The sequence below is a fragment of the Salvelinus namaycush genome, unplaced genomic scaffold (genome assembly GCF_016432855.1).
Source record: "Salvelinus namaycush isolate Seneca unplaced genomic scaffold, SaNama_1.0 Scaffold176, whole genome shotgun sequence".
NCBI classification, from domain to species: Eukaryota; Metazoa; Chordata; class Actinopteri; order Salmoniformes; family Salmonidae; genus Salvelinus; species Salvelinus namaycush.
This window is the reverse complement of record NW_024058519.1, coordinates 293,327-319,692: the sequence shown is the minus strand read 5'-3', so window position 1 is coordinate 319,692 and position 26,366 is coordinate 293,327. Positions and strand designations below refer to the sequence as shown.

The following is a 26,366-nucleotide window of genomic DNA, read 5'->3' as shown; positions in this document are numbered from 1 at the left end:
TACTACTATAGATGCTATATCATTTACTACTACTATAGATGCTGTATCATTTACTACTACTATAGATGCTGTATCATTTACTACTACTATAGATGCTGTATCATTTACTACTACTATAGATGCTGTATCATATACTACTACTATAGATGCTATATCATATACTACTACTATAGATGCTGTATCATATACTACTACTATAGATGCTGTATCATATACTACTACTATAGATGCTGTATCATATACTACTACTATAGATGCTATATCATATACTACTACTATAGATGCTGTATCATTTACTACTACTATAGATGCTATATCATTTACTACTACTATAGATGCTATATCATATACTACTACTATAGATGCTATATCATTTACTACTACTATAGATGCTGTATCATATACTACTACTATAGATGCTGTATCATGTACTACTACTATAGATGCTATATCATTTACTACTACTATAGATGCTATATCATATACTACTACTATAGATGCTATATCATTTACTACTACTATAGATGCTGTATCATATACTACTACTATAGATGCTGTATCATATACTACTACTATAGATGCTATATCATATACTACTACTATAGATGCTGTATCATATACTACTACTATAGATGCTATATTATACTATATATACAATTTTCGAAAGTAATACAATATAAAGGTAATACTGTGTCATTTGGGAAGCAGAAATTTTAATCCACAATAATTTGTGAAGGGAAATCGCAGTATTGTGAATAACAGTGAATCCTGCACCCTACAGTATTCCCAGTGACCCTACAGTATTCCCAGTGACCCTACAGTATTCCCAGTGACCCTACAGTATTCCCAGTGACCATGCAGTATTCCCAGTGACAATGCAGTATTCCCAGTGACCCTACAGTATTCCCAGTGACCATGCAGTATTCCCAGTGACCCTACAGTATTCCCAGTGACCATGCAGTATTCCCAGTGACCATGCAGTATTCCCAGTGACCCTACAGTATTCCCAGTGACAATGCAGTATTCCCAGTGACCATGCAGTATTCTCAGTGACCATGCAGTATTCTCAGTGACCATGCAGTATTCCCAGTGACCCTACAGTATTCCCAGTGACCCTACAGTATTCCCAGTGACCATGCAGTATTCCCAGTGACCCTACAGTACTCCCAGGGACCATACACTATTCCCAGGGACCCTACAGTATTCCCAGTGACCCTACAGTATTCCCAGTGACCCTACAGTATTCCCAGTGACCCTACAGTATTCCCAGTGACTCTACAGTACTCCCAGTGACTCTAACGTACTCCCAGTGACCATACAGTATTCCCAGTGATCCTACAGTATTCCCAGTGACTCTACAGTATTCCCAGTGACCCTACAGTATTCCCAGTGACCCTACAGTATTCCCAGTGACCCTACAGTATTCCCAGTGACCCTACAGTATTCCCAGTGACCCTACAGTATTCCCAGTGACCCTACAGTATTCCCAGTGGCCATGCAGTATTCCCAGTGACCCTACGGTATTCCCAGTGACCCTACAGTATTCCCCGTGACCATACAATATTCCCAGTGACCATACAGTATTCCCAGTGACCATGCAGTTTTCCCAGTGACCATGCAGTATTCCCAGTGACCATACAGTTTTCCCAGTGACCATGCAGTATTCCTAGTGACCATGCAGTATTCCCAGTGACCATGCAGTATTCCCAGTGAACCTACAGTATTCCCAGTGACCATGCAGTATTCCCAGTGACCCTACAGTATTCCCAGTGACCATACAGTATTCCCAGTGACCATGCAGTATTCCCAGTGACCATGCAGTATTCCCAGTGACCATGCAGTATTCCCAGTGACCATGCAGTATTCCCAGTGACCATGCCGTATTGCCAGTGACCATCCAATATTCCCAGTGACTCTACAGTACTCCCAGTGACCATACAGTAGTCCCAGTGATCCTACAGTATTTCCAGTGACCATGCAGTATTTCCAGTGACCATGCAGTATTCCCAGTGACCCTACAGTATTCACAGTGACCCTACAGTATTCCCAGTGACCCTACAGTATTCCCAGTGACCATGCAGTATTCCCAGTGACCATACCGTTTTCCCAGTGACCATACATTTTTCCCAGTGACCCTACAGTATTCTCAGTGACCCTGCAGTATTCCCAGGGACCATGCAGTGTTCCCAGTGACCATGCAGTATTCCCAGTGACCCAAAAGTATTCCCAGTGACCATGCAGTATTCCCAGTGACCCTACAGTATTCCCAGTGACCCTACAGTATTCCCAGTGACCATGCAGTATTCCCAGTGACCATACCGTTTTCCCAGTGACCATACATTTTTCCCAGTGACCCTACAGTATTCCCAGTGACCCTGCAGTATTCCCAGTGACCCTACAGTATTTCCAGTGACCGTGCAGTATTTCCAGTGACCATGCAGTATTCCCAGTGACCCTACAGTATTCCCAGTGACCCTACAGTATTCCCAGTGACCCTACAGTATTCCCAGTGACCATGCAGTATTCCCAGGGACCATGCAGTGTTCCCAGTGACCATGCAGTATTCCCAGTGACCCAAAAGTATTCCCAGTGACCATGCAGTATTCCCAGTGACCCTACGGTATTCCCAGTGACCCTACAGTATTCCCAGTGACCCTACGTTTTTCCCAGTGACCATGCAGTATTCCCAGTGACCATGCCGTATTGCCAGTGACCATGCCGTATTGCCAGTGAGCATGCAATATTCCCAGTGACCATGCAGTATTCCCAGTGACTCTACAGTATTCCCAGTGACCCTACAGTATTCCCAGTGACCATGCAGTATTCCCAGTGACCCTACAGTATTCTCAGTGACCATGCAGTATTCCCAGTGACCATGCAGTACTCCCAGTGACCCTACAGTATTCCCAGTGACCATGCAGTATTCCCAGTGACCCTACAGTATTCCCAGTGACCATACAGTTTTCCCAGTGACCATACATTTTCCCAGTGACCCTACAGTATTCCAAGTGACCATGCAGTATTCCCAGTGACCCTACAGTATTCCCAGTGACCCTACAGTATTCCCAGTGACCCTACAGTATTCCCAGTGACCCTACAGTATTCCCAGTGGCCATGCAGTATTCCCAGTGACCCTACGGTATTCCCAGTGACCCTACAGTATTCCCCGTGACCATACAGTATTCCCAGTGACCATACAGTTTTCCCAGTGACCATGCAGTTTTCCCAGTGACCATGCAGTATTCCCAGTGACCATACAGTTTTCCCAGTGACCATGCAGTATTCCTAGTGACCATGCAGTATTCCCAGTGACCATGCAGTATTCCCAGTGACCATGCAGTATTCCCAGTGACCATGCCGTATTGCCAGTGACCATCCAATATTCCCAGTGACTCTACAGTACTCCCAGTGACCATACAGTAGTCCCAGTGATCCTACAGTATTTCCAGTGACCATGCAGTATTCCCAGTGACAATGCAGTATTCCCAGTGACCATACAGTAGTCCCAGTGATCCTACAGTATTTCCAGTGACCGTGCAGTATTTCCAGTGACCATGCAGTATTCCCAGTGACCCTACAGTATTCCCAGTGACCCTACAGTATTCCCAGTGACCCTACAGTATTCCCAGTGACCATGCAGTATTCCCAGGGACCATGCAGTGTTCCCAGTGACCATGCAGTATTCCCAGTGACCCAAAAGTATTCCCAGTGACCATGCAGTATTCCCAGTGACCCTACGGTATTCCCAGTGACCCTACAGTATTCCCAGTGACCCTACGTTTTTCCCAGTGACCATGCAGTATTCCCAGTGACCATGCAGTATTCCCAGTGACCATGCCGTATTGCCAGTGAGCATGCAATATTCCCAGTGACCATGCAGTATTCCCAGTGACTCTACAGTATTCCCAGTGACCCTACAGTATTCCCAGTGACCATGCAGTATTCCCAGTGACCCTACAGTATTCTCAGTGACCATGCAGTATTCCCAGTGACCATGCAGTACTCCCAGTGACCCTACAGTATTCCCAGTGACCCTACAGTATTCCCAGTGACCATGCAGTATTCCCAGTGACCCTACAGTACTCCCAGTGACGATATAGTATTCTCAGCGACCCTACAGTATTCCCAGTGACCCTACAGTATTCCCAGTGACTCTACAGTACTCCCAGTGACTCTACAGTATTCCCAGTGATCCTACAGTATTCCCAGTGACCCTACAGTATTCCCAGTGACCCTACAGTATTCCCAGTGACCCAACAGTATTCCCAGTGACCCTATGGTTTTCCCAGTGACCATACAGTATTCCCAGTGACCATGCAGTATTCCCAGTGACCCTACGGTATTCCCAGTGACCCTACAGTATTCCCAGTGACCCTACGTTTTCCCCAGTGACCATACAGTATTCCCAGTGACCATACAGTTTTCCCAGTGACCATGCAGTATTCCCAGTGACCATGCAGTATTCCCAGTGACCATGCAGTATTCCCAGTGACCATGCAGTATTCCCAGTGACGATATAGTATTCCGAGTGACCCTACAGTATTCCCAGTGACCCTACAGTATTCCCAGTGACTCTACAGTACTCCCAGTGACTCTACAGTACTCTCAGTGACCATACAGTATTCCCAGTGATCCTACAGTATTCCCAGTGACTCTACAGTATTCCCAGTGACCCTACAGTATTCCCAGTGATGCTACAGTATTCCCAGTGACTCTACAGTATTCCCAGTGACCCTACGGTTTTCCCAGTGACCATACAGTATTCCCAGTGACCATACAGTTTTCCCAGTGACCCTACAGTATTCCCAGTGACCCTGCAGTATTCCCAGTGACCCTACAGTATTTCCAGTGACCATGCAGTATTTCCAGTGACCATGCAGTATTCCCAGTGACCCTACAGTATTCCCAGTGACTCTACAGTATTCCCAGTGACCCTACAGTATTCCCAGTGACCATGCAGTATTCCCAGGGACCATGCAGTATTCCCAGTGACCATGCAGTATTCCCAGTGACCCAAAGGTATTCCCAGTGACCATGCAGTATTCCCAGTGACCCTACGGTATTCCCAGTGACCCTACAGTATTCCCAGTGACCCTACGTTTTTCCCAGTGACCATACAGTATTCCCAGTGACCATACAGTTTTCCCAGTGACCATGCAGTATTCCCAGTGACCATGCAGTATTCCCAGTGACCATGCCGTATTGCCAGTGACCATGCAATATTCCCAGTGACCATGCAGTATTCCCAGTGACTCTACAGTATTCCCAGTGACCCTACAGTATTCCCAGTGACCATGCAGTATTCCCAGTGACCCTACAGTATTCTCAGTGACCATGCAGTATTCCCAGTGACCCTACAGTATTCCCAGTGACCCTACAGTATTCCCAATGACCATGCAGTATTCCCAGTGACCCTACAGTACTCCCAGTGACAATATAGTATTCCCAGTGACCCTACAGTATTCCCAGTGACCCTACAGTATTCCCAGTGACCCTACAGTACTCCCAGTGACTCTACAGTACTCTCAGTGACCATACAGTATTCCCAGTGATCCTACAGTATTCCCAGTGACTCTACAGTATTCCCAGTGACCCTACAGTATTCCCAGTGACCCTACAGTATTCCCAGTGACTCTACAGTATTCCCAGTGACGCTACGGTTTTCCCAAAGACCATACAGCATTCCCAGTGACCATACAGTTTTCCCAGTAAACCTACAGTATTCCCAGTGACCATGCAGTATTCTCAGTGACCATGCAGTATTCCCAGTGACCATGCAGAATTCTCAGTGACCCTACGGTATTCCCAGTGACCCTACAGTATTCCCAGTGACCCTACAGTATTCCCAGTGACCCTACGGTTTTCCCAGTGACCCTACGGTTTTCCCAGTGACCCTACGGTATTACCAGTGACCCTACGGTTTTGCCAGTGACCCTACGGTTTTCCCAGTAACCCTACGGTTTTCCCAGTGACCCTACGGTATTCCCAGTGTGAAACTGTTGAATGTAGAACTCTATTCTCTCCCGCTGAAGGCCCAGGGCAAGCTTCAAGAGCTACTGAAACACCACATCTACTCCCAGGCTGCGGTAAGCTCCTTTACCACATGTTACAAGAGCTTATGTTACAGGTGGGATCTGAACCCTGGTCTCCAGCATGGAAACCACTTTACAACATGTTACAGGTGGGATCTGAACCCCGATCTCCACCATGGAAACCACTTTACAACATGTTACAGGTGGGATCTGAACCCTGGTCTCCAGCATGGAAACCACTTTACAACATGTTACAAGAGGGATCTGAACCCCGGTCTCCAGCATGGAAACCACTTTACAACATGTTACAGGTGTCATCTGAACCCCGGTCTCCAGCATGGAAACCACTTTACAACATGTTACAAGAGGGATCTGAACCCCGGTCTCCAGCATGGAAACCACTTTACAACATGTTACAGGTGTCATCTGAACCCCGGTCTCCAGCATGGAAACCACTTTACAACATGTTACAGGTGGGATCTGAACCCCGGTCTCCAGCATGGAAACCACTTTACAACATGTTACAGGTGGGATCTGAACCCCGGTCTCCAGCATGGAAACCACTTTACAACATGTTACAAGAGGGATCTGAACCCCGGTCTCCAGCATGGAAACCACTTTACAACATGTTACAGGTGTCATCTGAACCCCGGTCTCCAGCATGGAAACCACTTTACAACATGTTACAAGAGGGATCTGAACCCCGGTCTCCAGCATGGAAACCACTTTACAACATGTTACAAGAGGGATCTGAACCCCGGTCTCCAGCATGGAAACCACTTTACAACATGTTACAAGAGGGATCTGAACCCCGGTCTCCAGCATGGAAACCACTTTACAACATGTTACAGGTGGGATCTGAACCCCGGTCTCCAGCATGGAAACCACTTTACAACATGTTACAAGAGGGATCTGAACCCCGGTCTCCAGCATGGAAACCACTTTACAACATGTTACAGGTGGGATCTGAACCCCGGTCTCCACCATGGAAACCACTTTACAACATGTTACAGGTGGGATCTGAACCCCGATCTCCAGCATGGAAACCACTTTACAACATGTTACAAGAGGGATCTGAACCCCGGTCTCCAGCATGGAAACCACTTTACAACATGTTACAGGTGGGATCTGAACCCCGATCTCCAGCATGGAAACCACTTTACAACATGTTACAAGAGGGATCTGAACCCCGGTCTCCAGCATGGAAACCACTTTACAACATGTTACAGGTGGGATCTGAACCCCGGTCTCCAGCATGGAAACCACTTTACAACATGTTACAGGTGTCATCTGAACCCCGGTCTCCAGCATGGAAACCACTTTACAACATGTTACAAGAGGGATCTGAACCCCGGTCTCCAGCATGGAAACCACTTTACAACATGTTACAGGTGTCATCTGAACCCCGGTCTCCAGCATGGAAACCACTTTACAACATGTTACAGGTGTCATCTGAACCCCGGTCTCCAGCATGGAAACCACTTTACAACATGTTACAGGTGGGATCTGAACCCCGGTCTCCAGCATGGAAACCACTTTACAACATGTTACAAGAGGGATCTGAACCCTGGTCTCCAGCATGGAAACCACTTTACAACATGTTACAAGAGGGATCTGAACCCCGGTCTCCACCATGGAAACCACTTTACAACATGTTACAGGTGGGATCTGAACCCCGGTCTCCAGCATGGAAACCACTTTACAACATGTTACAAGAGGGATCTGAACCCCGGTCTCCACCATGGAAACCACTTTACAACATGTTACAGGTGGGATCTGAACCCCGGTCTCCAGCATGGAAACCACTTTACAACATGTTACAGGTGTCATCTGAACCCCGGTCTCCAGCATGGAAACCACTTTACAACATGTTACAGGTGTCATCTGAACCCCGGTCTCCAGCATTGAAACCACTTTACAACATGTTACAAGAGGGATCTGAACCCCGGTCTCCAGCATGGAAACCACTTTACAACATGTTACAAGAGGGATCTGAACCCCGGTCTCCAGCATGGAAACCACTTTACAACATGTTACAGGTGGGATCTGAACCCCGGTCTCCAGCATGGAAACCACTTTACAACATGTTACAGGTGTCATCTGAACCCCGGTCTCCACCATGGAAACCACTTTACAACATGTTACAGGTGGGATCTGAACCCCGGTCTCCAGCATGGAAACCACTTTACAACATGTTACAGGTGGGATCTGAACCCCGGTCTCCAGCATGGAAACCACTTTACAACATGTTACAGGTGGGATCTGAACCCCGGTCTCCAGCATGGAAACCACTTTACAACATGTTACAGGTGGGATCTGAACCCTGGTCTCCAGCATGGAAACCACTTTACAACATGTTACAAGAGGGATCTGAACCCCGGTCTCCACCATGGAAACCACTTTACAACATGTTACAGGTGGGATCTGAACCCCGGTCTCCAGCATGGAAACCACTTTACAACATGTTACAAGAGGGATCTGAACCCTGGTCTCCACCATGGAAACCACTTTACAACATGTTACAGGTGGGATCTGAACCCCGGTCTCCAGCATGGAAACCACTTTACAACATGTTACAGGTGTCATCTGAACCCCGGTCTCCAGCATGGAAACCACTTTACAACATGTTACAGGTGGGATCTGAACCCCGGTCTCCAGCATGGAAACCACTTTACAACATGTTACAAGAGGGATCTGAACCCTGGTCTCCACCATGGAAACCACTTTACAACATGTTACAAGAGGGATCTGAACCCCGGTCTCCACCATGGAAACCACTTTACAACATGTTACAGGTGGGATCTGAACCCCGGTCTCCAGCATGGAAACCACTTTACAACATGTTACAGGTGTCATCTGAACCCCGGTCTCCAGCATGGAAACCACTTTACAACATGTTACAGGTGTCATCTGAACCCCGGTCTCCAGCATGGAAACCACTTTACAACATGTTACAGGTGTCATCTGAACCCCGGTCTCCAGCATGGAAACCACTTTACAACATGTTACAGGTGGGATCTGAACCCCGGTCTCCAGCATGGAAACCACTTTACAACATGTTACAAGAGGGATCTGAACCCTGGTCTCCACCATGGAAACCACTTTACAACATGTTACAAGAGGGATCTGAACCCCGGTCTCCAGCATGGAAACCACTTTACAACATGTTACAGGTGTCATCTGAACCCCGGTCTCCAGCATGGAAACCACTTTACAACATGTTACAAGAGGGATCTGAACCCCGGTCTCCAGCATGGAAACCACTTTACAACATGTTACAGGTGTCATCTGAACCCCGGTCTCCAGCATGGAAACCACTTTACAACATGTTACAAGAGGGATCTGAACCCTGGTCTCCACCATGGAAACCACTTTACAACATGTTACAGGTGGGATCTGAACCCCGGTCTCCAGCATGGAAACCACTTTACAACATGTTACAGGTGTCATCTGAACCCCGGTCTCCAGCATGGAAACCACTTTACAACATGTTACAAGAGGGATCTGAACCCCGGTCTCCAGCATGGAAACCACTTTACAACATGTTACAGGTGGGATCTGAACCCCGGTCTCCAGCATGGAAACCACTTTACAACATGTTACAAGAGGGATCTGAACCCTGGTCTCCAGCATGGAAACCACTTTACAACATGTTACAGGTGGGATCTGAACCCCGGTCTCCAGCATGGAAACCACTTTACAACATGTTACAAGAGGGATCTGAACCCCGGTCTCCACCATGGAAACCACTTTACAACATGTTACAGGTGTCATCTGAACCCCGGTCTCCGACGTGAAAAAACACTTTACAACATGTTACAGGTGGGATCTGAACCCCGGTCTCCGACGTGAAAAAAACAATTTAGAAAATTGTACAAAACGTATCATGTTGTTGATGAGGTCATCTGGCTGAATGCACCTTTTAGAATGGGCTCCACTCAAACAGACACGTTTAAAACTCTAAATGCTTGTCGCCAAAACTTGTAAATGTTTAAACATCTGCAACTGCTAAACAACTTGAAAACGTTAACACAGTGAGTGCTGGATTAGATTGTCCAGTTTAACTGCCTTTGGAACCCTGCACCTAAATACTTTTGATTAGGAGTTACTTTTGATTAGAATTACTGAGTCGAACACAGCTATTCATTCCTGTTACGCTCCTTGCCTATGGAACACAGCTATTAATTCTTGATTCTATCTCTTTAGTTGACCGTGGACCAGCTGGCAAGCATGAGTCTGATTCAGACTATGGCCAATCAGATCCTACTAGTCAACATCACCAACGATGTAAGTTCTGTTATTATAAGACGAGCTGCTTCCCAAGTGACAACCTATTCTCTATAGGGCCCTGGTCAACAGTAGTACTACACCCTATTCTCTATAGGCCCTGGTCAACAGTAGTACTACACCCTATTCTCTATAGGGCCCTGGTCAACAGTAGTACTACACCCTATTCTCTATAGGGCCCTGGTCAACAGTAGTACTACACCCTATTCTCTATAGGCCCTGGTCAACAGTAGTACTACACCCTATTCTCTATAGGGCCCTGGTCAACAGTAGTACTACACCCTATTCTCTATAGGCCCTGGTCAACAGTAGTACTGCACCCTATTCTCTATAGGGCCCTGGTCAACAGTAGTACTACACCCTATTCTCTATAGGGCCCTGGTCAACAGTAGTACTACACCCTATTCTCTATAGGACCCTGGTCAACAGTAGTACTGCACCCTATTCTCTATAGGGCCCTGGTCAACAGTAGTACTACACCCTATTCTCTATAGGCCCTGGTCAACAGTAGTACTACACCCTATTCTCTATAGGGCCCTGGTCAACAGTAGTACTACACCCTATTCTCTATAGGCCCTGGTCAACAGTAGTACTACACCCTATTCTCTATAGGCCCTGGTCAACAGTAGGATACTACACCCTATTCTCTATAGGGCCCTGGTCAACAGTAGTACTACACCCTATTCTCTATAGGGCCCTGGTCAACAGTAGTACTACACCCTATTCTCTATAGGCCCTGGTCAACAGTAGTACTACACCCTATTCTCTATAGGACCCTGGTCAACAGTAGTACTACACCCTATTCTCTATAGGACCCTGGTCAACAGTAGTACTGCACCCTATTCTCTATAGGGCCCTGGTCAACAGTAGTACTACACCCTATTCTCTATAGGCCCTGGTCAACAGTAGTACTACACCCTATTCTCTATAGGGCCCTGGTCAACAGTAGTACTACACCCTATTCTCTATAGGCCCTGGTCAACAGTAGTACTACACCCTATTCTCTATAGGGCCCTGGTCAACAGTAGTACTACACCCTATTCTCTATAGGGCCCTGGTCAACAGTAGTACTACACCCTATTCTCTATAGGCCCTGGTCAACAGTAGTACTACACCCTATTCTCTATAGGGCCCTGGTCAACAGTAGTACTACACCCTATTCTCTATAGGGCCCTGGTCAACAGTAGTACTACACCCTATTCTCTATAGGGCCCTGGTCAACAGTAGTACTACACCCTATTCTCTATAGGCCCTGGTCAACAGTAGGGTACTACACCCTATTCTCTATAGGGCCCTGGTCAACAGTAGTACTACACCCTATTCTCTATAGGCCCTGGTCAACAGTAGTACTACACCCTATTCTCTATAGGCCCTGGTCAACAGTAGTACTACACCCTATTCTCTATAGGCCCTGGTCAACAGTAGTACTACACCCTATTCTCTATAGGCCCTGGACAACAGTAGTACTACACCCTATTCTCTATAGGGCCCTGGTCAACAGTAGGATACTACACCCTATTCTCTATAGGGCCCTGGTCAACAGTAGTACTACACCCTATTCTCTATAGGCCCTGGTCAACAGTAGTACTACACCCTATTCTCTATAGGGCCCTGGTCAACAGTAGTACTACACCCTATTCTCTATAGGGCCCTGGTCAACAGTAGTACTACACCCTATTCTCTATAGGGCCCTGGTCAACAGTAGGGTACTACACCCTATTCTCTATAGGGCCCTGGTCAACAGTAGTACTGCACCCTATTCTCTATAGGCCCTGGTCAACAGTAGTACTACACCCTATTCTCTATAGGGCCCTGGTCAACAGTAGTACTACACCCTATTCTCTATAGGCCCTGGTCAACAGTAGTACTACACCCTATTCTCTGTAGGCCCTGGTCAACAGTAGGGTACTACACCCTATTCTCTATAGGCCCTGGTCAACAGTAGGATACTACACCCTATTCTCTATAGGGCCCTGGTCAACAGTAGTACTACACCCTATTCTCTATAGGGCCCTGGTCAACAGTAGGATACTACACCCTATTCTCTATAGGGCCCTGGTCAACAGTAGGGTACTATATAAGGAACAAGGTGCCATTTGGGAGACACCGGGGTCTTTTCTGTAAAATAGTGTTGATTCTAAAAGGGAGAACTAAATGATAGGATGATCATGTGAATCATGACTCAGTGTTCTTTACTGTTTACTTGAATTGTCATTTAATTGTGATTTGTTAAAGGGGAGGGTCACTATTTTATAACTTAATGTTAGAGACATTGGACCACTTTCAGGATGAAAAACCATCTATCATAAGTTATACAATTCTGAACTTCCCCTTTTTTAAGGACATCTCCATTGGTATGACTCTTTATGTGTCTGACAGGGCCTGGTGCTGCTGGGCGGGAAACCTCTTCAGATTACTAATATTATGGCATCCAATGGTGTGATCCATATGATTGACGGGGTTCTAGTCCCGCCCTCGATCGTCCCCATCCTGCCTAAGAGATGTGATGTCACAGAGAACAAAATCATCGTGGTAGGTGGGAACATCCTGTTCTGTTCTAGTCTAGTCTAATTGAAAAAAAAATGACTGCGGCATTGTGATGTTGTTTGTGTGTCTGTTCTCCAGGGCCCGTGTGTGAGGTGCAGCCATCTCTATGAGTCCCATTGCCCCAAGGGAAGCATAGAACTGGTAAAATAATCACAGCAATGTTTTCTATTCCTCTCATGAAGGTGGCTGTTAATAAACACCTGTGTCTGCTATCCCCGATGCAGTGAAACGATCCTAAGCTTCTACTCCATCTTTTTGAGTGTGGCTCCATGTCTGCATCTCTATCCAGCTCATGGCCTGTATTATTATACAAAGTAGTTCCTACTATTTTTTTTAAAGACCAGCTTCATAAACAATGACACATATTTCTAATGATTTATCTACACTCAAATCTAATCAAATGTTTTCTTTTTTGTCAAATGCCTGCACAGGATACAACTATTTATATTGGTTCTGTTGGGTACCGGCCCTGTAGGCTAACGACCCTCTTCTGTTGCTATTAACATACAGTACTTATTGTTGTTTCTGTACCACAGCAAAGTCACATGAAGGATTGTGACTATGAGGCATTTCCTTTCAACCCCACGCTCAATAAAGGTTGTGCTAAATACTGCAACACTACTATTGAGGTAAGTTCTCTTGGTTCATTTTCCTTGTTAAGCTCTTGGTTCATTTCCTGGCTCAGCTCTTGGTTCATTTTCCTTGTTAAGCTCTTGGTTCATTTTCCTTGTTAAGCTCTCTTGGTTCATTTTCCTTGTTAAGCTCTTGGTTCATTTCCCTTGTTAAGCTCTTGGTTCATTTTCCTTGTTAAGCTCTTGGTTCATTTTCCTTGTTAAGCTCTTGGTTCATTTTCCTTGTTAAGCTCTTGGTTCATTTCCCTTGTTAAGCTCTTGGTTAATTTCCCTTGTTAAGCTCTCTTGGTTCATTTTCCTTGTTAAGCTCTTGGTTCATTTCCCTTGTTAAGCTCTTGGTTCATTTTCCTTGTTAAGCTCTCTTGGTTCATTTTCCTTGTTAAGCTCTTGGTTCATTTCCCTTGTTAAGCTCTTGGTTCATTTCCCTTGTTAAGCTCTTGGTTCATTTTCCTTGTTAAGCTCTTGGTTAATTTCCTGGCTCAGCTCTTGGTTCATTTCCTGGCTAAGCTCTTGGTTCATTTTCCTTGTTAAGCTCTTGGTTAATTTCCCTTGTTAAGCTCTTGGTTCATTTCCTGGCTCAGCTCTTGGTTCATTTCCTGGCTCAGCTCTTGGTTAATTTCCCTTGTTAAGCTCTTGGTTCATTTTCCTTGTTAAGCTCTTGGTTCATTTCCTGGCTCAGCTCTTGGTTCATTTTCCTTGTTAAGCTCTTGGTTCATTTCCCTTGTTAAGCTCTTGGTTCATTTTCCTTGTTAAGCTCAAGGTTCATTTTCCTTGTTAAGCTCTTGGTTCATTTCCTGGCTCAGCTCTTGGTTCATTTTCCTTGTTAAGCTCTTGGTTCATTTTCCTTGTTAAGCTCTTGGTTCAGTTCCCTTGTTAAGCTCTTGGTTCATTTCCTGGCTCAGCTCTTGGTTCATTTTCCTTGTTAAGCTCTTGGTTCATTTTCCTTGTTAAGCTCTTGGTTCATTTTCCTTGTTAAGCTCTTGGTTCATTTCCTGGCTCAGCTCTTGGTTCATTTTCCTTGTTAAGCTCTTGGTTAATTTCCCTTGTTAAGCTCTTGGTTCATTTTCCTTGTTAAGTGCTTGGTTCATTTTCCTTGTTAAGCTCTTGGTTCATTTCCTGGCTCAGCTCTTGGTTCATTTCCCTTGTTAAGCTCTTGGTTCATTTTCCTTGTTAAGCTCTTGGTTCGTTTTCTTTGTTAAGCGAATGGTTCATTTTCCTTGTTAAGCTCTTGGTTAATTTTCCTTGTTAAGCTCTTGGTTCATTTCCTGGCTCAGCTCTTGGTTCATTTTCCTTGTTAAGCTCTTGGTTCATTTCCTGGCTCAGCTCTTGGTTCATTTCCTGTATCTTTTTCATTCTTTCATTCATCATGTAGAGAGAGAATGATATGTCTGGTATGTTTATAGCAATATCTTCTTAATGAAGAATAAAGTAAAGAAAGAGATTAAATACGAACATAACGTTAACAAATAGTTTTGGTTAGGATTACAACAGACTTGCGGACCAAATGGCACTCTATTCTTTAAGTAGTTCACTACTTTTGACCAGAGCTTTGTGGAGTCCTGTGGAGCCCTATGGAGCCCTATGGGCCATGGTCAAAAGTATTGCACTACACAGGGAATAGGGTGCGTTTGCGACCCTGCAGTCTCAGTGAGTGATTTGTTGCTGTTGAGTTGCAGAGAGCAGAGTGCTGCAGTGGCTTCTATGGACCTGAATGTAAAACGTGTACGGGAGGTTTCCAGACACCCTGTTATGGCAAAGGCACTGTAAGTAAAGACTCTCTCTAACTAGCAAATCGTTCTCTCAGCAGTCTGACGATCACGCACGCACGCACACACACAAGATGGAAAGATGGAGCCATACTGTTTGGTTGCTGTCTTGCGAAACGCCGATTCAACTTTTCTATTTTGTGATTCTTTTGGCGTTTATCTTCAATGTATCCGCAATATTTTCTTATGATCTACAAAAACTTTTTAACATCAGGTCGGCAGTTACTAAGCTAAATTCTGGCTTCGACTTCGACTCATCTGCCATGGGCTCTTTGTGTACCTCCGACCCAATCTTCGAGCTACCCAAGAGGAAACGCCAGCGGAAAAGAGGCAGGAGAGCTAAGTGAGACTAAGGCGAAGGGAAAACCAGACACCACTTCTGTCCATCCCAGTTTCCTAGTCACTTGAAAATAAGACGGATGACCTCCGAACGCGGATATGCGATCAACGGGACTCTCGTAACTGCAATGTTCTCCGTTTTTTGTGCTGAAACATTGCTTTAGGACAAGATACCCCCTCCATGGCTCCAATGGATTCTCCATTCACCGAGCGGACAGGACATTTAGGGACATTCGTTATTCACTGTGTCACTATTTCTATTGTAATGATCTTGTCTTTAACTCTGCGTTGTTGGAAAAGGCCCAGTCAGCATTTCACTGTTCATCTACACATTGTTGTTTACCAAGCATGTGACAATTTTTTACATTTGATTTTGATTTGAAATCCAGAGTGGGAGTGGTCTGTCTCTTCATCAACAATAAAATGTGTGCAGACTAGCTCAGTAGATAATAGTCTATAGTCTCAGTCTGTAGTCTCAGTCTATAGTCTCAGTCTGTAGTCTCAGTCTATAGTCTCAGTCTGTAGTCTCAGTCTATAGTCTCAGTCTATAGTCTCAGTCTGTAGTCTCAGTCTATAGTCTCAGTCTGTAATCTCAGTCTGTAGTCTCAGTCTATAGTCTCAGTCTGTAGTCTCAGTCTGTAGTCTCAGTCTATAGTCTCAGTCTGTAGTCTCAGTCTATAGTCTATAGTCTCAGTCTATAGTCTCAGTCTAAAGTCTCAGTCTGTAGTCTCAGTATGTAGTCTCAGTCTGTAGTCTCAGTCTATAGTCTCAGTCTGTAGTCTCAGTCTATAGTCTCAATCTAAAGTCTAAGTCTGTAGTCTCAGTCTGTAGTCTCAGTCTGTAGTCTCAGTCTGTAGTCTCAGTCTGTAGTCTCAGTCTATAGTCTCAGTCTGTAGTCTCAGTCTGTAGTCTCAGTCTATAGTCTCAGTCTGTAGTCTCAGTCTATAGTCTCAGTCTGTAGTCTCAGTCTGTAGTCTCAGTCTATAGTCTCAGTCTGTAGTCTCAGTCTGTAGTCTCAGTCTGTAGTCTCAGTCTGTAGTCTCAGTCTATAGTCTCAGTCTATAGTCTCAGTCTGTAGTCTCAGTCTGTAGTCTCAGTCTGTAGTCTCAGTCTGTAGTCTCAGTCTATAGTCTCAGTCTGTAGTCTCAGTCTGTAGTCTCAGTCTGTAGTCTCAGTCTATAGTCTCAGTCTATAGTCTCAGTCTGTAGTCTCAGTCTAAAGTCTCAGTCTATAGTCTCAGTCTGTAATCTCAGTCTATAGTCTCAGTCTAAAGTCTCAGTCTGTAGTCTCAGTCTGTAGTCTCAGTCTGTAGTCTCAGTCTATAGTCTCAGTCTGTAGTCTCAGTCTATAGTCTCAGTCTAAAGTCTCAGTCTAAAGTCTCAGTCTAAAGTCTCAGTCTGTAGTCTCAGTCTATAGTCTCAGTCTATAGTCTCAGTCTGTAGTCTCAGTCTGTAGTCTCAGTCTGTAGTCTCAGTATGTAGTCTCAGTCTATATTCTCAGTCTGTAGTCTCAGTCTATAGTCTCAGTCTGTAGTCTCAGTCTGTAGGCTCAGTCTGTAGGCTCAGTCTGTAGTCTCAGTCTATAGTCTCAGTCTGTAGTCTCAGTCTATAGTCTCAGTCTATAGTCTCAGTCTGTAGTCTCAGTCTGTAGTCTCAGTCTGTAGTCTCAGTCTATAGTCTATAGTCTCAGTCTATAGTCTCAGTCTAAAGTCTCAGTCTGTAGTCTCAGTATGTAGTCTCAGTCTGTAGTCTCAGTCTATAGTCTCAGTCTGTAGTCTCAGTCTATAGTCTCAGTCTATAGTCTCAATCTAAAGTCTAAGTCTGTAGTCTCAGTCTGTAGTCTCAGTCTGTAGTCTCAGTCTGTAGTCTCAGTCTATAGTCTCAGTCTGTAGTCTCAGTCTGTAGTCTCAGTCTATAGTCTCAGTCTGTAGTCTCAGTCTGTAGTCTCAGTCTATAGTCTCAGTCTGTAGTCTCAGTCTGTAGTCTCAGTCTGTAGTCTCAGTCTGTAGTCTCAGTCTGTAGTCTCAGTCTATAGTCTCAGTCTATAGTCTCAGTCTGTAGTCTCAGTCTAAAGTCTCAGTCTATAGTCTCAGTCTGTAATCTCAGTCTATAGTCTCAGTCTAAAGTCTCAGTCTGTAGTCTCAGTCTGTAGTCTCCGTCTGTAGTCTCAGTCTATAGTCGCAGTCTGTAGTCTCAGTCTATAGTCTATAGTCTCAGTCTATAGTCTCAGTCTAAAGTCTCAGTCTGTAGTCTCAGTATGTATAGTCTCAGTCTGTAGTCTCAGTCTGTAGTCTCAGTCTGTAGTCTCAGTCTATAGTCTCAGTCTGTAGTCTCAGTCTGTAGTCTCAGTCTATAGTCTCAGTCTGTAGTCTCAGTCTGTAGTCTCAGTCTATAGTCTCAGTCTGTAGTCTCAGTCTGTAGTCTCAGTCTGTAGTCTCAGTCTGTAGTCTCAGTCTATAGTCTCAGTCTATAGTCTCAGTCTGTAGTCTCAGTCTAAAGTCTCAGTCTATAGTCTCAGTCTGTAATCTCAGTCTATAGTCTCAGTCTAAAGTCTCAGTCTGTAGTCTCAGTCTGTAGTCTCAGTCTGTAGTCTCAGTCTATAGTCTCAGTCTGTAGTCTCAGTCTATAGTCTCAGTCTAAAGTCTCAGTCTAAAGTCTCAGTCTAAAGTCTCAGTCTAAAGTCTCAGTCTGTAGTCTCAGTCTATAGTCTCAGTCTGTAGTCTCAGTCTGTAGTCTCAGTCTGTAGTCTCAGTCTGTAGTCTCAGTCTATAGTCTCAGTCTATAGTCTCAGTCTATAGTCTCAGTTTGTAGTCTCAGTCTGTAGTCTCAGTCTGTAGTCTCAGTATGTAGTCTCAGTCTATATTCTCAGTCTGTAGTCTCAGTCTATAGTCTCAGTCTGTAGTCTCAGTCTGTAGGCTCAGTCTGTAGTCTCAGTCTGCAGTCTGTAGTCTCAGTCTATAGTCTCAGTCTGTAGTCTCAGTCTGTAGTCTCAGTCTGTAGTCTCAGTCTATAAGCTCAGTCTATAAGCTCAGTCTATAGAGGAAGTCTCCACCAATTATTCTCCAATCGTGGAATACCTGATGGTCAAATGCCAACCCTTCTACCTCCTGAGAGTTTTCATGTGTTATCGTGACTGCTGTATACAGTGAGTGTACAAAACATTATGAACACCTGGTTTCTCCATGACATAGACTGACCAGGTGAATACAGGTGAAAGCTATGGTCCCTTATTGATGTCACTTGTTAAATCCACTTCAATCAGTATAGATGAAGGGGAGCAGACAGGTTAAAGAATGATTTTTAAGCCTTGAGACAATTGAGACATGGATTGTGTATGTGTACCATTCAGAGTGTGACTGGACAAGACAAAAGATTTAAATGCCTTTGAGCGGGTTATGGTAGTAGGTGCCAGGTGCACCGGTTCGTGTCAAGAACTGCACGATGCTGGGTTTTTCAAGCTCAACAGTTTCCCGTGTGTATCAAGAATGGTCCACCCCCAAAAGGACGTCCAGCCAACTTGACACCACTGTGGAAAGCATTGGAGTCAACATGGACCAGCATCCCTGTGGATGGGGGGTGGGGGTGACACTCAATATTAGGAAGGTGTTCTTAATGTTTGGTATACTCAGTGTATAATTTACCATTAGTTTATTAGCTTAAGTATTTACAGTTGAAGTCGGAAGTTTACATGCACTTAGGTTGGAGTGATTATAACTCGTTTTTCCACCACTCCACACATTTCTTGTTAACAAACTATAGTTTTAGCAAGTCGGTTAGGACATCTACTTTGTGCATGACACAAGTAATTTTTCCAACAATTGTTTACAGACAGATTATTTCACTTATAATTCACTGTATCACAATTCTAATGGGTCAGACGTACCTGTGGATGTATTTCAAGGCCTACCCTCAAATTCAGTGCCTCTTTGCTTGACATCATGGGAAAATCAAAAATGGTAGACCTTCACAAGTCTGGTTCATTCTTGGGAGCAATTTCCAAATGCCTGAAGGTACTACGTTCATCTGTACAAACAATAGTACCCAGGTATAAACACCTTGGGACCCTGCAGCCATCATAATGCTCAGGAAGGAGATGCATTCTGTCTCCTAGAGATGAACGTACTTTGGTGCAAAAAATGCAAATCAATCGAAGAACAACAGCAAAGGACCTTGTGAATATGCTGGAGGAAACAGGTACAAAAGTATCTACATTCACAGTAAAACAAGTCCTATAATCGACATAACTTGAAAGGCCGCTCAGCAAGGAAGAAGCCACTGCTCCAAAACCACCATAAAAAAGCCAGACTACGGTTTGCAGCTGCACATTGGGACAAAGATGGAACTTTTTGGAGAAATGTCCTCTGGTCTGATGAAACAAAAATAGAACTGCTCGGCCATAATGACCATCATTATGTTTGGAGGATAAAGGGGGAGGCTTGCAAGCCGAAGAACATCATCTCAACCGTGAAGCACGGGGGAAGGCAGCATCATGTTGTGGGGGTGCTTTGCTGCAGGAGGGACTGGTGCACTTCACAAAATAGATGGCATCATGAGGTGGACAATTATATGGATATATTGAAGCAACATCTCAATACATCAGTCAGGAAGTAAAAGCTTGGTCGCAAATGGGTCTTCCAAACGGACAATGACCCCAAGCATACTTCCAAAGTTGTGGCAAAATGGCTTAAGGACAACAAAGTCAAGGTATTGGAGTGGCCATCACATGACCTCAATCCCATAGAACATTTGTGGGCAGAACTGAAAAAGTGTGTGCGAGCAAGGAGGCCTACAAACCTGACTCAGTTACACCAGCTCTGTCAGGAGGAATGGGCCAAAATTCACCCAACTTATTGTGGGAAGCTTTTGGAAGGCTACCTGAAACGTTTGACCCAAGGTAAACAATTTAAAGGCCATGCTACCAAATACTAATTGAGTGTATGTAAACTTCTGACCCACTGGGAATGTGATGAAAGAAATAAAAGCTGAAATAAATAATTTTCTCTACTATTATTCTGACATTTCACATTCTTAAAATAAAGTGGTGATCCTAACTGACCTAAGACAGGGAATTTTTACTATGATTAAATCTCAAGAATTGTGAAAAACGGAGTTTAAATGTTTTTGGCCAAGGTGTTTGTAAACTTCCGACTTCAACTGTATATATTCCTGCTACCAGTCACTTTTTTATGAACGAACCCACCTCAACCATTCCAATACCCCTGCACATTGAATAGGGTACTGGCCCTGACCTGTACATTCTTGCATTTCCTCAATTTATATCTACTTCTTCTGTTGTTTTATTAAATGTTTTATTATAATCTAATAATCTATACTTTTATCTATATAATTATCTATATTATTATCTATATTGTTAATATCTATATAATTATCTTTATTATTATTATTATCTATATTATTATTATCTATATTATTATTATTATCTATATTACTATCTATATTATTATTATCTATAATAGTATTATATATATATATATATATATATATATATATATATATATATATATACAGTATATATTATCTTTAACCATCACCACGTCCTGTCTCCATGTCTTTGACCTGTGACCTTTCTGTGTGTGTGTAGTGTTTTGATGGTATCCATGGTAACGGGTCATGTCACTGCGAGGAGGGCTTCAAGGGGATCGCCTGTCACATCTGTTCCGACCCCAACAAACACGGAGAGAAGTGTGACCAGGGTGGGTGTTTAGTTACACTTTATAGTGCCCTATTCCCTATAGTGTGTACTACTGTTGACCACGGCCCATAGGGTTCTGGTCAAAAGTAGGGCACTATATAGGGAAGAGGATGCCACTTGGGACACTTAAATATTATTTCTCCAGTCCTGTTATATCTAATCCCCATATGGAGCTGCCCAGACGTGGTGCACCATAGAAGGAGCCATTTCACATTTCTCTCCTTGATTATAAACTAAAGGAAAATCATGGTCAAATCTAACTTAAGAATCCCTATCTTGTTTCTCCCCCCTCCCCCCTCTCTCTGTCTCCCCTCTTTCCTCTCTTTGTCCCTCCCTCTCTCCTCTTTCTCCCCCCTCCCCCCTCTCTCTGTCTCCCCTCTTTCCTCCCTTTGTCCCTGCCTCTCTCCTCTTTCTCCCCCCTCCCCCCTCTCTCTGTCTCCCCTCTTTCCTCTCTTTGTCCCTCCCTCTCTCCTCTTTCTCCCCCCTCCCCCCTCTCTCTGTCTCCCCTCTTTCCTCTCTTTGTCCCTCCCTCTCTCCTCTTTCTCCCCCCTCCCCCCTCTCTCTGTCTCCCCTCTTTCCTCTCTTTGTCCCTCCCTCTCTCCTCTTTCTCCCCCCTCCCCCCTCTCTCTGTCTCCCCTCTTTCCTCTCTTTGTCCCTCCCTCTCTCCTCTTTCTCCCCCCTCCCCCCTCTCTCTGTCTCCCCTCTTTCCTCTCTTTGTCCCTCCCTCTCTCCTCTTTCTCCCCCCTCCCCCCTCTCTCTGTCTCCCCTCTTTCCTTTCTTTGTCCCTGCCTCTCTCCTCTTTCTCCCCCCTCCCCCTTCTATCCGTCTCCCCTCCATCCTTTCTTTGTCCCTCCCTCTCTCCTCTTTCTCCCCCATCCCCCCTCTCTCTGTCTCCCCTCTTTCCTCTCTTTGTCCCTCCCTCTCTCCTCTTTCTCCCCCCTCCCCCCTCTATCCGTCTCCCCTCTATCCTCTCTTTGTCCCTGCCTCTCTCCTCTTTCTCCCCCCTCCCCCCTCTCTCCGTCTCCCCTCCATCCTTTCTTTGTCCCTCCCTCTCTCCTCTTTCTCCCCCCTCCCCCCTCTATCCGTCTCCCCTCTTTCCTTTCTTTGTCCCTCCCTCTCTCCTCTTTCTCCCCCCTCTCTCTGTCTCCCCTCTTTCCTCTCTTTGTCCCCCCTCCCCCTCTCTCTGTCTCCCCTCTTTCCTCTCTTTGTCCCTCCCTCTCTCCTCTTTCTCCCCCCTCTCTCTGTCTCCCCTCTTTCCTCTCTTTGTCCCCCCTCCCCCTCTCTCTGTCTCCCCTCTTTCCTCTCTTTGTCCCTCCCTCTCTCCTCTTTCTCCCCCCTCCCCCCTCTCTCTGTCTCCCCTCTTTCCCCTCTTTCCTCTCTTTGTCCCCCCTCCCCCTCTCTCTGTCTCCCCTCTTTCCTCTCTTTGTCCCTCCCTCTCTCCTCTTTCTCCCCCCTCCCCCCTCTCTCTGTCTCCCCTCTTTCCTCTCTTTGTCCCCCCTCCCCCTCTCTCTGTCTCCCCTCTTTCCTCTCTTTGTCCCCCCCTCTTTCCTCTCCCCCCCCCCCACCTCGTCGTCTCCAGACTGCCGCTGTCTCCATGGTGTGTGTGATAACCGCCCAGGCAGTAAGGGTGCATGTAGAGGGGGCTCCTGCCTGGAGGGTTACTCTGGAAACTACTGTGATAAGGAGGCTAAGGCCTGTAACTCTGATGGTCTATCTGAACACTGCCATGTCCACGCCTTCTGCAGCTTCGTCGGCAGCCACACCACGTCAGTATTACTTACTTAGCTTACTTATTGCTAGTGGAGCAAAGGGCCTCAGTTAGCGCTCCAAGGGGTCTCAGTCAGTGCTCTAAGGGGCCTCAGTCAGTGCTCCAAGGGGTCTCAGTCAGTGCTCCAAGGGGCCTCAGTCAGTGCTCCAAGGGGCCTCAGTCAGTGCTCCAAGGGGCCTCAGTCAGTGCTCCAAGGGGCCTCAGTCAGCGCTCTAAGGGGCCTGAGTTAGTGCTCCAAGGGGCCTGAGTTAGTGCTCCAAGGGGCCTGAGTCAGTGCTCCAAGGGGCCTGAGTCAGTGCTCCAAGGGGCCTGAGTCAGTGCTCCAAGGGGTCTCAGTCAGTGCTCCAAGGGGCCTCAGTCAGTGCTCTAAAGGGCCTCAGTCAGTGCTCTAAGGGGTCTCAGTCAGTGCTCTAAGGGGCCTCAGTCAGTGCTCCAAGGGGCCTCAGTCAGTGCTCTAAGGGGCCTGAGTCAGTGCTCCAAGGGGCCTCAGTCAGTGCTCCAAGGGGCCTCAGTCAGTGCTCCAAGGGGCCTCAGTCAGTGCTCCAAGGGGCCTCAGTCAGTGCTCCAAGGGGCCTCAGTCAGTGCTCCAAGGGGCCTCAGTCAGTGCTCTAAGGGGCCTCAGTCAGTGCTCCAAGGGGCCTCAGTCAGTGCTCTAAGGGGCCTCAGTCAGTGCTCCAAGGGGCCTCAGTCAGCGCTCCAAGGGGCCTCAGTCAGTGCTCCAAGGGGCCGCAGTCAGTGCTCCAAGGGGCCTCAGTCAGTGCTCCAAGGGGCCTCAGTCAGCGCTCTAAAGGGCCTCAGTCAGTGCTCTAAAGTGCCTCAGTCAGTGCTCTAAGTGGTCTCAGTCAGTGCTCTAAAGGCCCTCAGTCAGCGCTCCAAGGGGCCTCAGTCAGCGCTCCAAGGGGCCTCAGTCAGTGCTCCAAGGGGCCTGAGTCAGTGCTCCAAGGGGCCTCAGTCAGTGCTCTAAAGGGCCTCAGTCAGTGCTCTAAAGGCCCTCAGTCAGTGCTCTAAAGGGTCTCAGTCAGTGCTCTAAAGGGTCTCAGTCAGTGCTCCAAGGGTCTCAGTCAGCGCTCCAAGGGTCTCAGTCAGTGCTCCAAGGAGACTCAGTCAGTAATGTAACTTTATAGATGCTTTCCCCCATTACTAGTGTGTGTGTCCCTGTGTGTAACAGATGTGTGTGTGTGTCCCTGTGTGTAATAGTTGTGTGTGTGTCCCTGTGTGTAACAGATGTGTGTGTGTCCCTGTGTCTAACAGATGAGTGTGTGTCCCTGTGTGTAACAGATGAGTGTGTCCCTGTGTGTAACAGATGTGTGTGTCCCTGTGTGTAACAGATGAGTGTGTCCCTGTGTGTAACAGATGTGTGTGTGTCCCTGTGTGTAACAGATGTGTGTGTGTCCCTGTGTGTAACAGATGTGTGTGTGTCCCTGTGTGTAACAGATGTGTGTGTCCCTGTGTGTAACAGATGTGTGTGTGTCCCTGTGTGTAACAGATGTGTGTGTGTCCCTGTGTGTAACAGATGTGTGTGTCCCTGTGTGTAACAGATGTGTGTGTCCCTGTGTGTAACAGATGTGTGTGTGTGTGTCCCTGTGTGTAACAGATGTGTGTGTGTCCCTGTGTGTAACAGATGTGTGTGTGTCCCTGTGTGTAACAGATGTGTGTCCCTGTGTGTAACAGATGTGTGTGTCCCTTTGTGTAACAGATGTGTGTGTGTGTGTGTTTTTCTTCAACTTATATCTACTTCTTGTGTTTTTTAATTAAATGTTTAATTATTATTATTATGATTTATTTAATCTATATTATAATCTATATTATTATCTATATAATATACATTATAATCTATCCTATTGTCTATATTGTTATTATCTATATAATATATATTATAATCTATCATATTGTCTATATTAGTATTATCTATATTATAATATCTATACTATTGTCTTTATTAGTATTATCTATATTATAATATATATTATAATCTATATTATAATATATATTATTAGCTATATTATTAGCTATAGTATTATTATCTATATTATCTATATTATCTATATTATAATATATATTATTAGCTATAGTATTATTATCTATATTATCTATATTATCTATATTATAATATATATTATTATCTATAGTAGTATTATCTATATTATAATATATATTATAATGTATATTATTATCTATAGTATTATTATCTATATCATCATCTATATTATTATCTATATTATAATCTATACTATTGTCTATGCTATTATTATCTATATCTACATTGTTAACGTGTGTGTCCCTGTGTGTGACAGGTGTGAGTGTATGTCGGGGTATGAAGGAGATGGACACTCTTGCATCCTGGTCAACCCCTGCCTGAAGGCTGACAGAGGAGGCTGTGACGTTAACGTAAGACTCTGGACCCCGCCAAAATGGCACCCTGTTCCCTATTTAGTGCACACGTTTTTAACAAGGCCCATATGGATGTCCTGTTTAGTCCTTCCTGATTACAGGAATCTCTCAATCGGGTGTTGGGAATAGTTAACGGACGTTAATCGTATTGGTGTATTATAATAACCCTCTGCTCTGAGGTACAGTGTGTTATCATATCCTATCCTCTGAGGTCCAGTGTGTTATAATAACCCTCTGCTCTGAGGTACAGTGTGTTATCATATCCTCTCCTCTGAGGTCCAGTGTGTTACCATATCCTCTGAGGTCCAGTGTGTTATAATAACCCTCTGCTCTGAGGTCCAGTGTGTTATCATATCCTCTCCTCTGAGGTCCAGTGTGTTACCATATCCTCTGAGGTCCAGTGTGTTACCATAACCCTACTGAGGTACAGTATGTTATCATAACCCTCTGAGGTCCAGTGTGTTACCATATCCTCTCCTCTGAGGTACAGTATGTTATCATAACCCTCTGAGGTCCAGTGTGTTACCATATCCTCTCCTCTGAGGTCCAGTGTGTTATCATATCCTCTCCTCTGAGGTACAGTGTGTTACCATATCCTCTGAGGTCCAGTGTGTTACCATAACCCTACTGAGGTACAGTGTGTTATCATATCCTCTCCTCTGAGGTACAGTGTGTTACCATATCCTCTCCTCTGAGGTCCAGTGTGTTACCATATCCTCTGAGGTCCAGTGTGTTACCATATCCTCTCCTCTGAGGTCCAGTGTGTTACCATAACCCTCTGCTCTGAGGTCCAGTGTGTTACCATATCCTCTCCTCTGAGGTCCAGTGTGTTACCATATTTACATTTACATTTACATTTAAGTCATTTAGCAGACGCTCTTATCCAGAGCGA

At 45.3% G+C, this 26,366-nt stretch overlaps 1 protein-coding gene across 1 annotated transcript in view; it reads left to right on the top strand.

Moving 5' to 3' along the window:
• stab1 (stabilin 1) overlaps positions 1 to 26,366 on the top strand; it is a gene marked incomplete at its 5' end in the record, with an annotated part of 178,735 nt that overhangs the window by 10,717 nt on the left and 141,652 nt on the right. Inside the window, 9 exons of the mRNA XM_038983579.1 lie at positions 6,033 to 6,086; positions 10,239 to 10,319; positions 12,699 to 12,851; positions 12,945 to 13,007; positions 13,403 to 13,495; positions 15,175 to 15,261; positions 21,205 to 21,316; positions 22,895 to 23,081; positions 25,378 to 25,471. Coding sequence (XP_038839507.1) covers positions 6,033 to 6,086; positions 10,239 to 10,319; positions 12,699 to 12,851; positions 12,945 to 13,007; positions 13,403 to 13,495; positions 15,175 to 15,261; positions 21,205 to 21,316; positions 22,895 to 23,081; positions 25,378 to 25,471 — 924 coding nt within the window. The remainder of the gene's footprint in view (positions 1 to 6,032; positions 6,087 to 10,238; positions 10,320 to 12,698; positions 12,852 to 12,944; positions 13,008 to 13,402; positions 13,496 to 15,174; positions 15,262 to 21,204; positions 21,317 to 22,894; positions 23,082 to 25,377; positions 25,472 to 26,366) is intronic.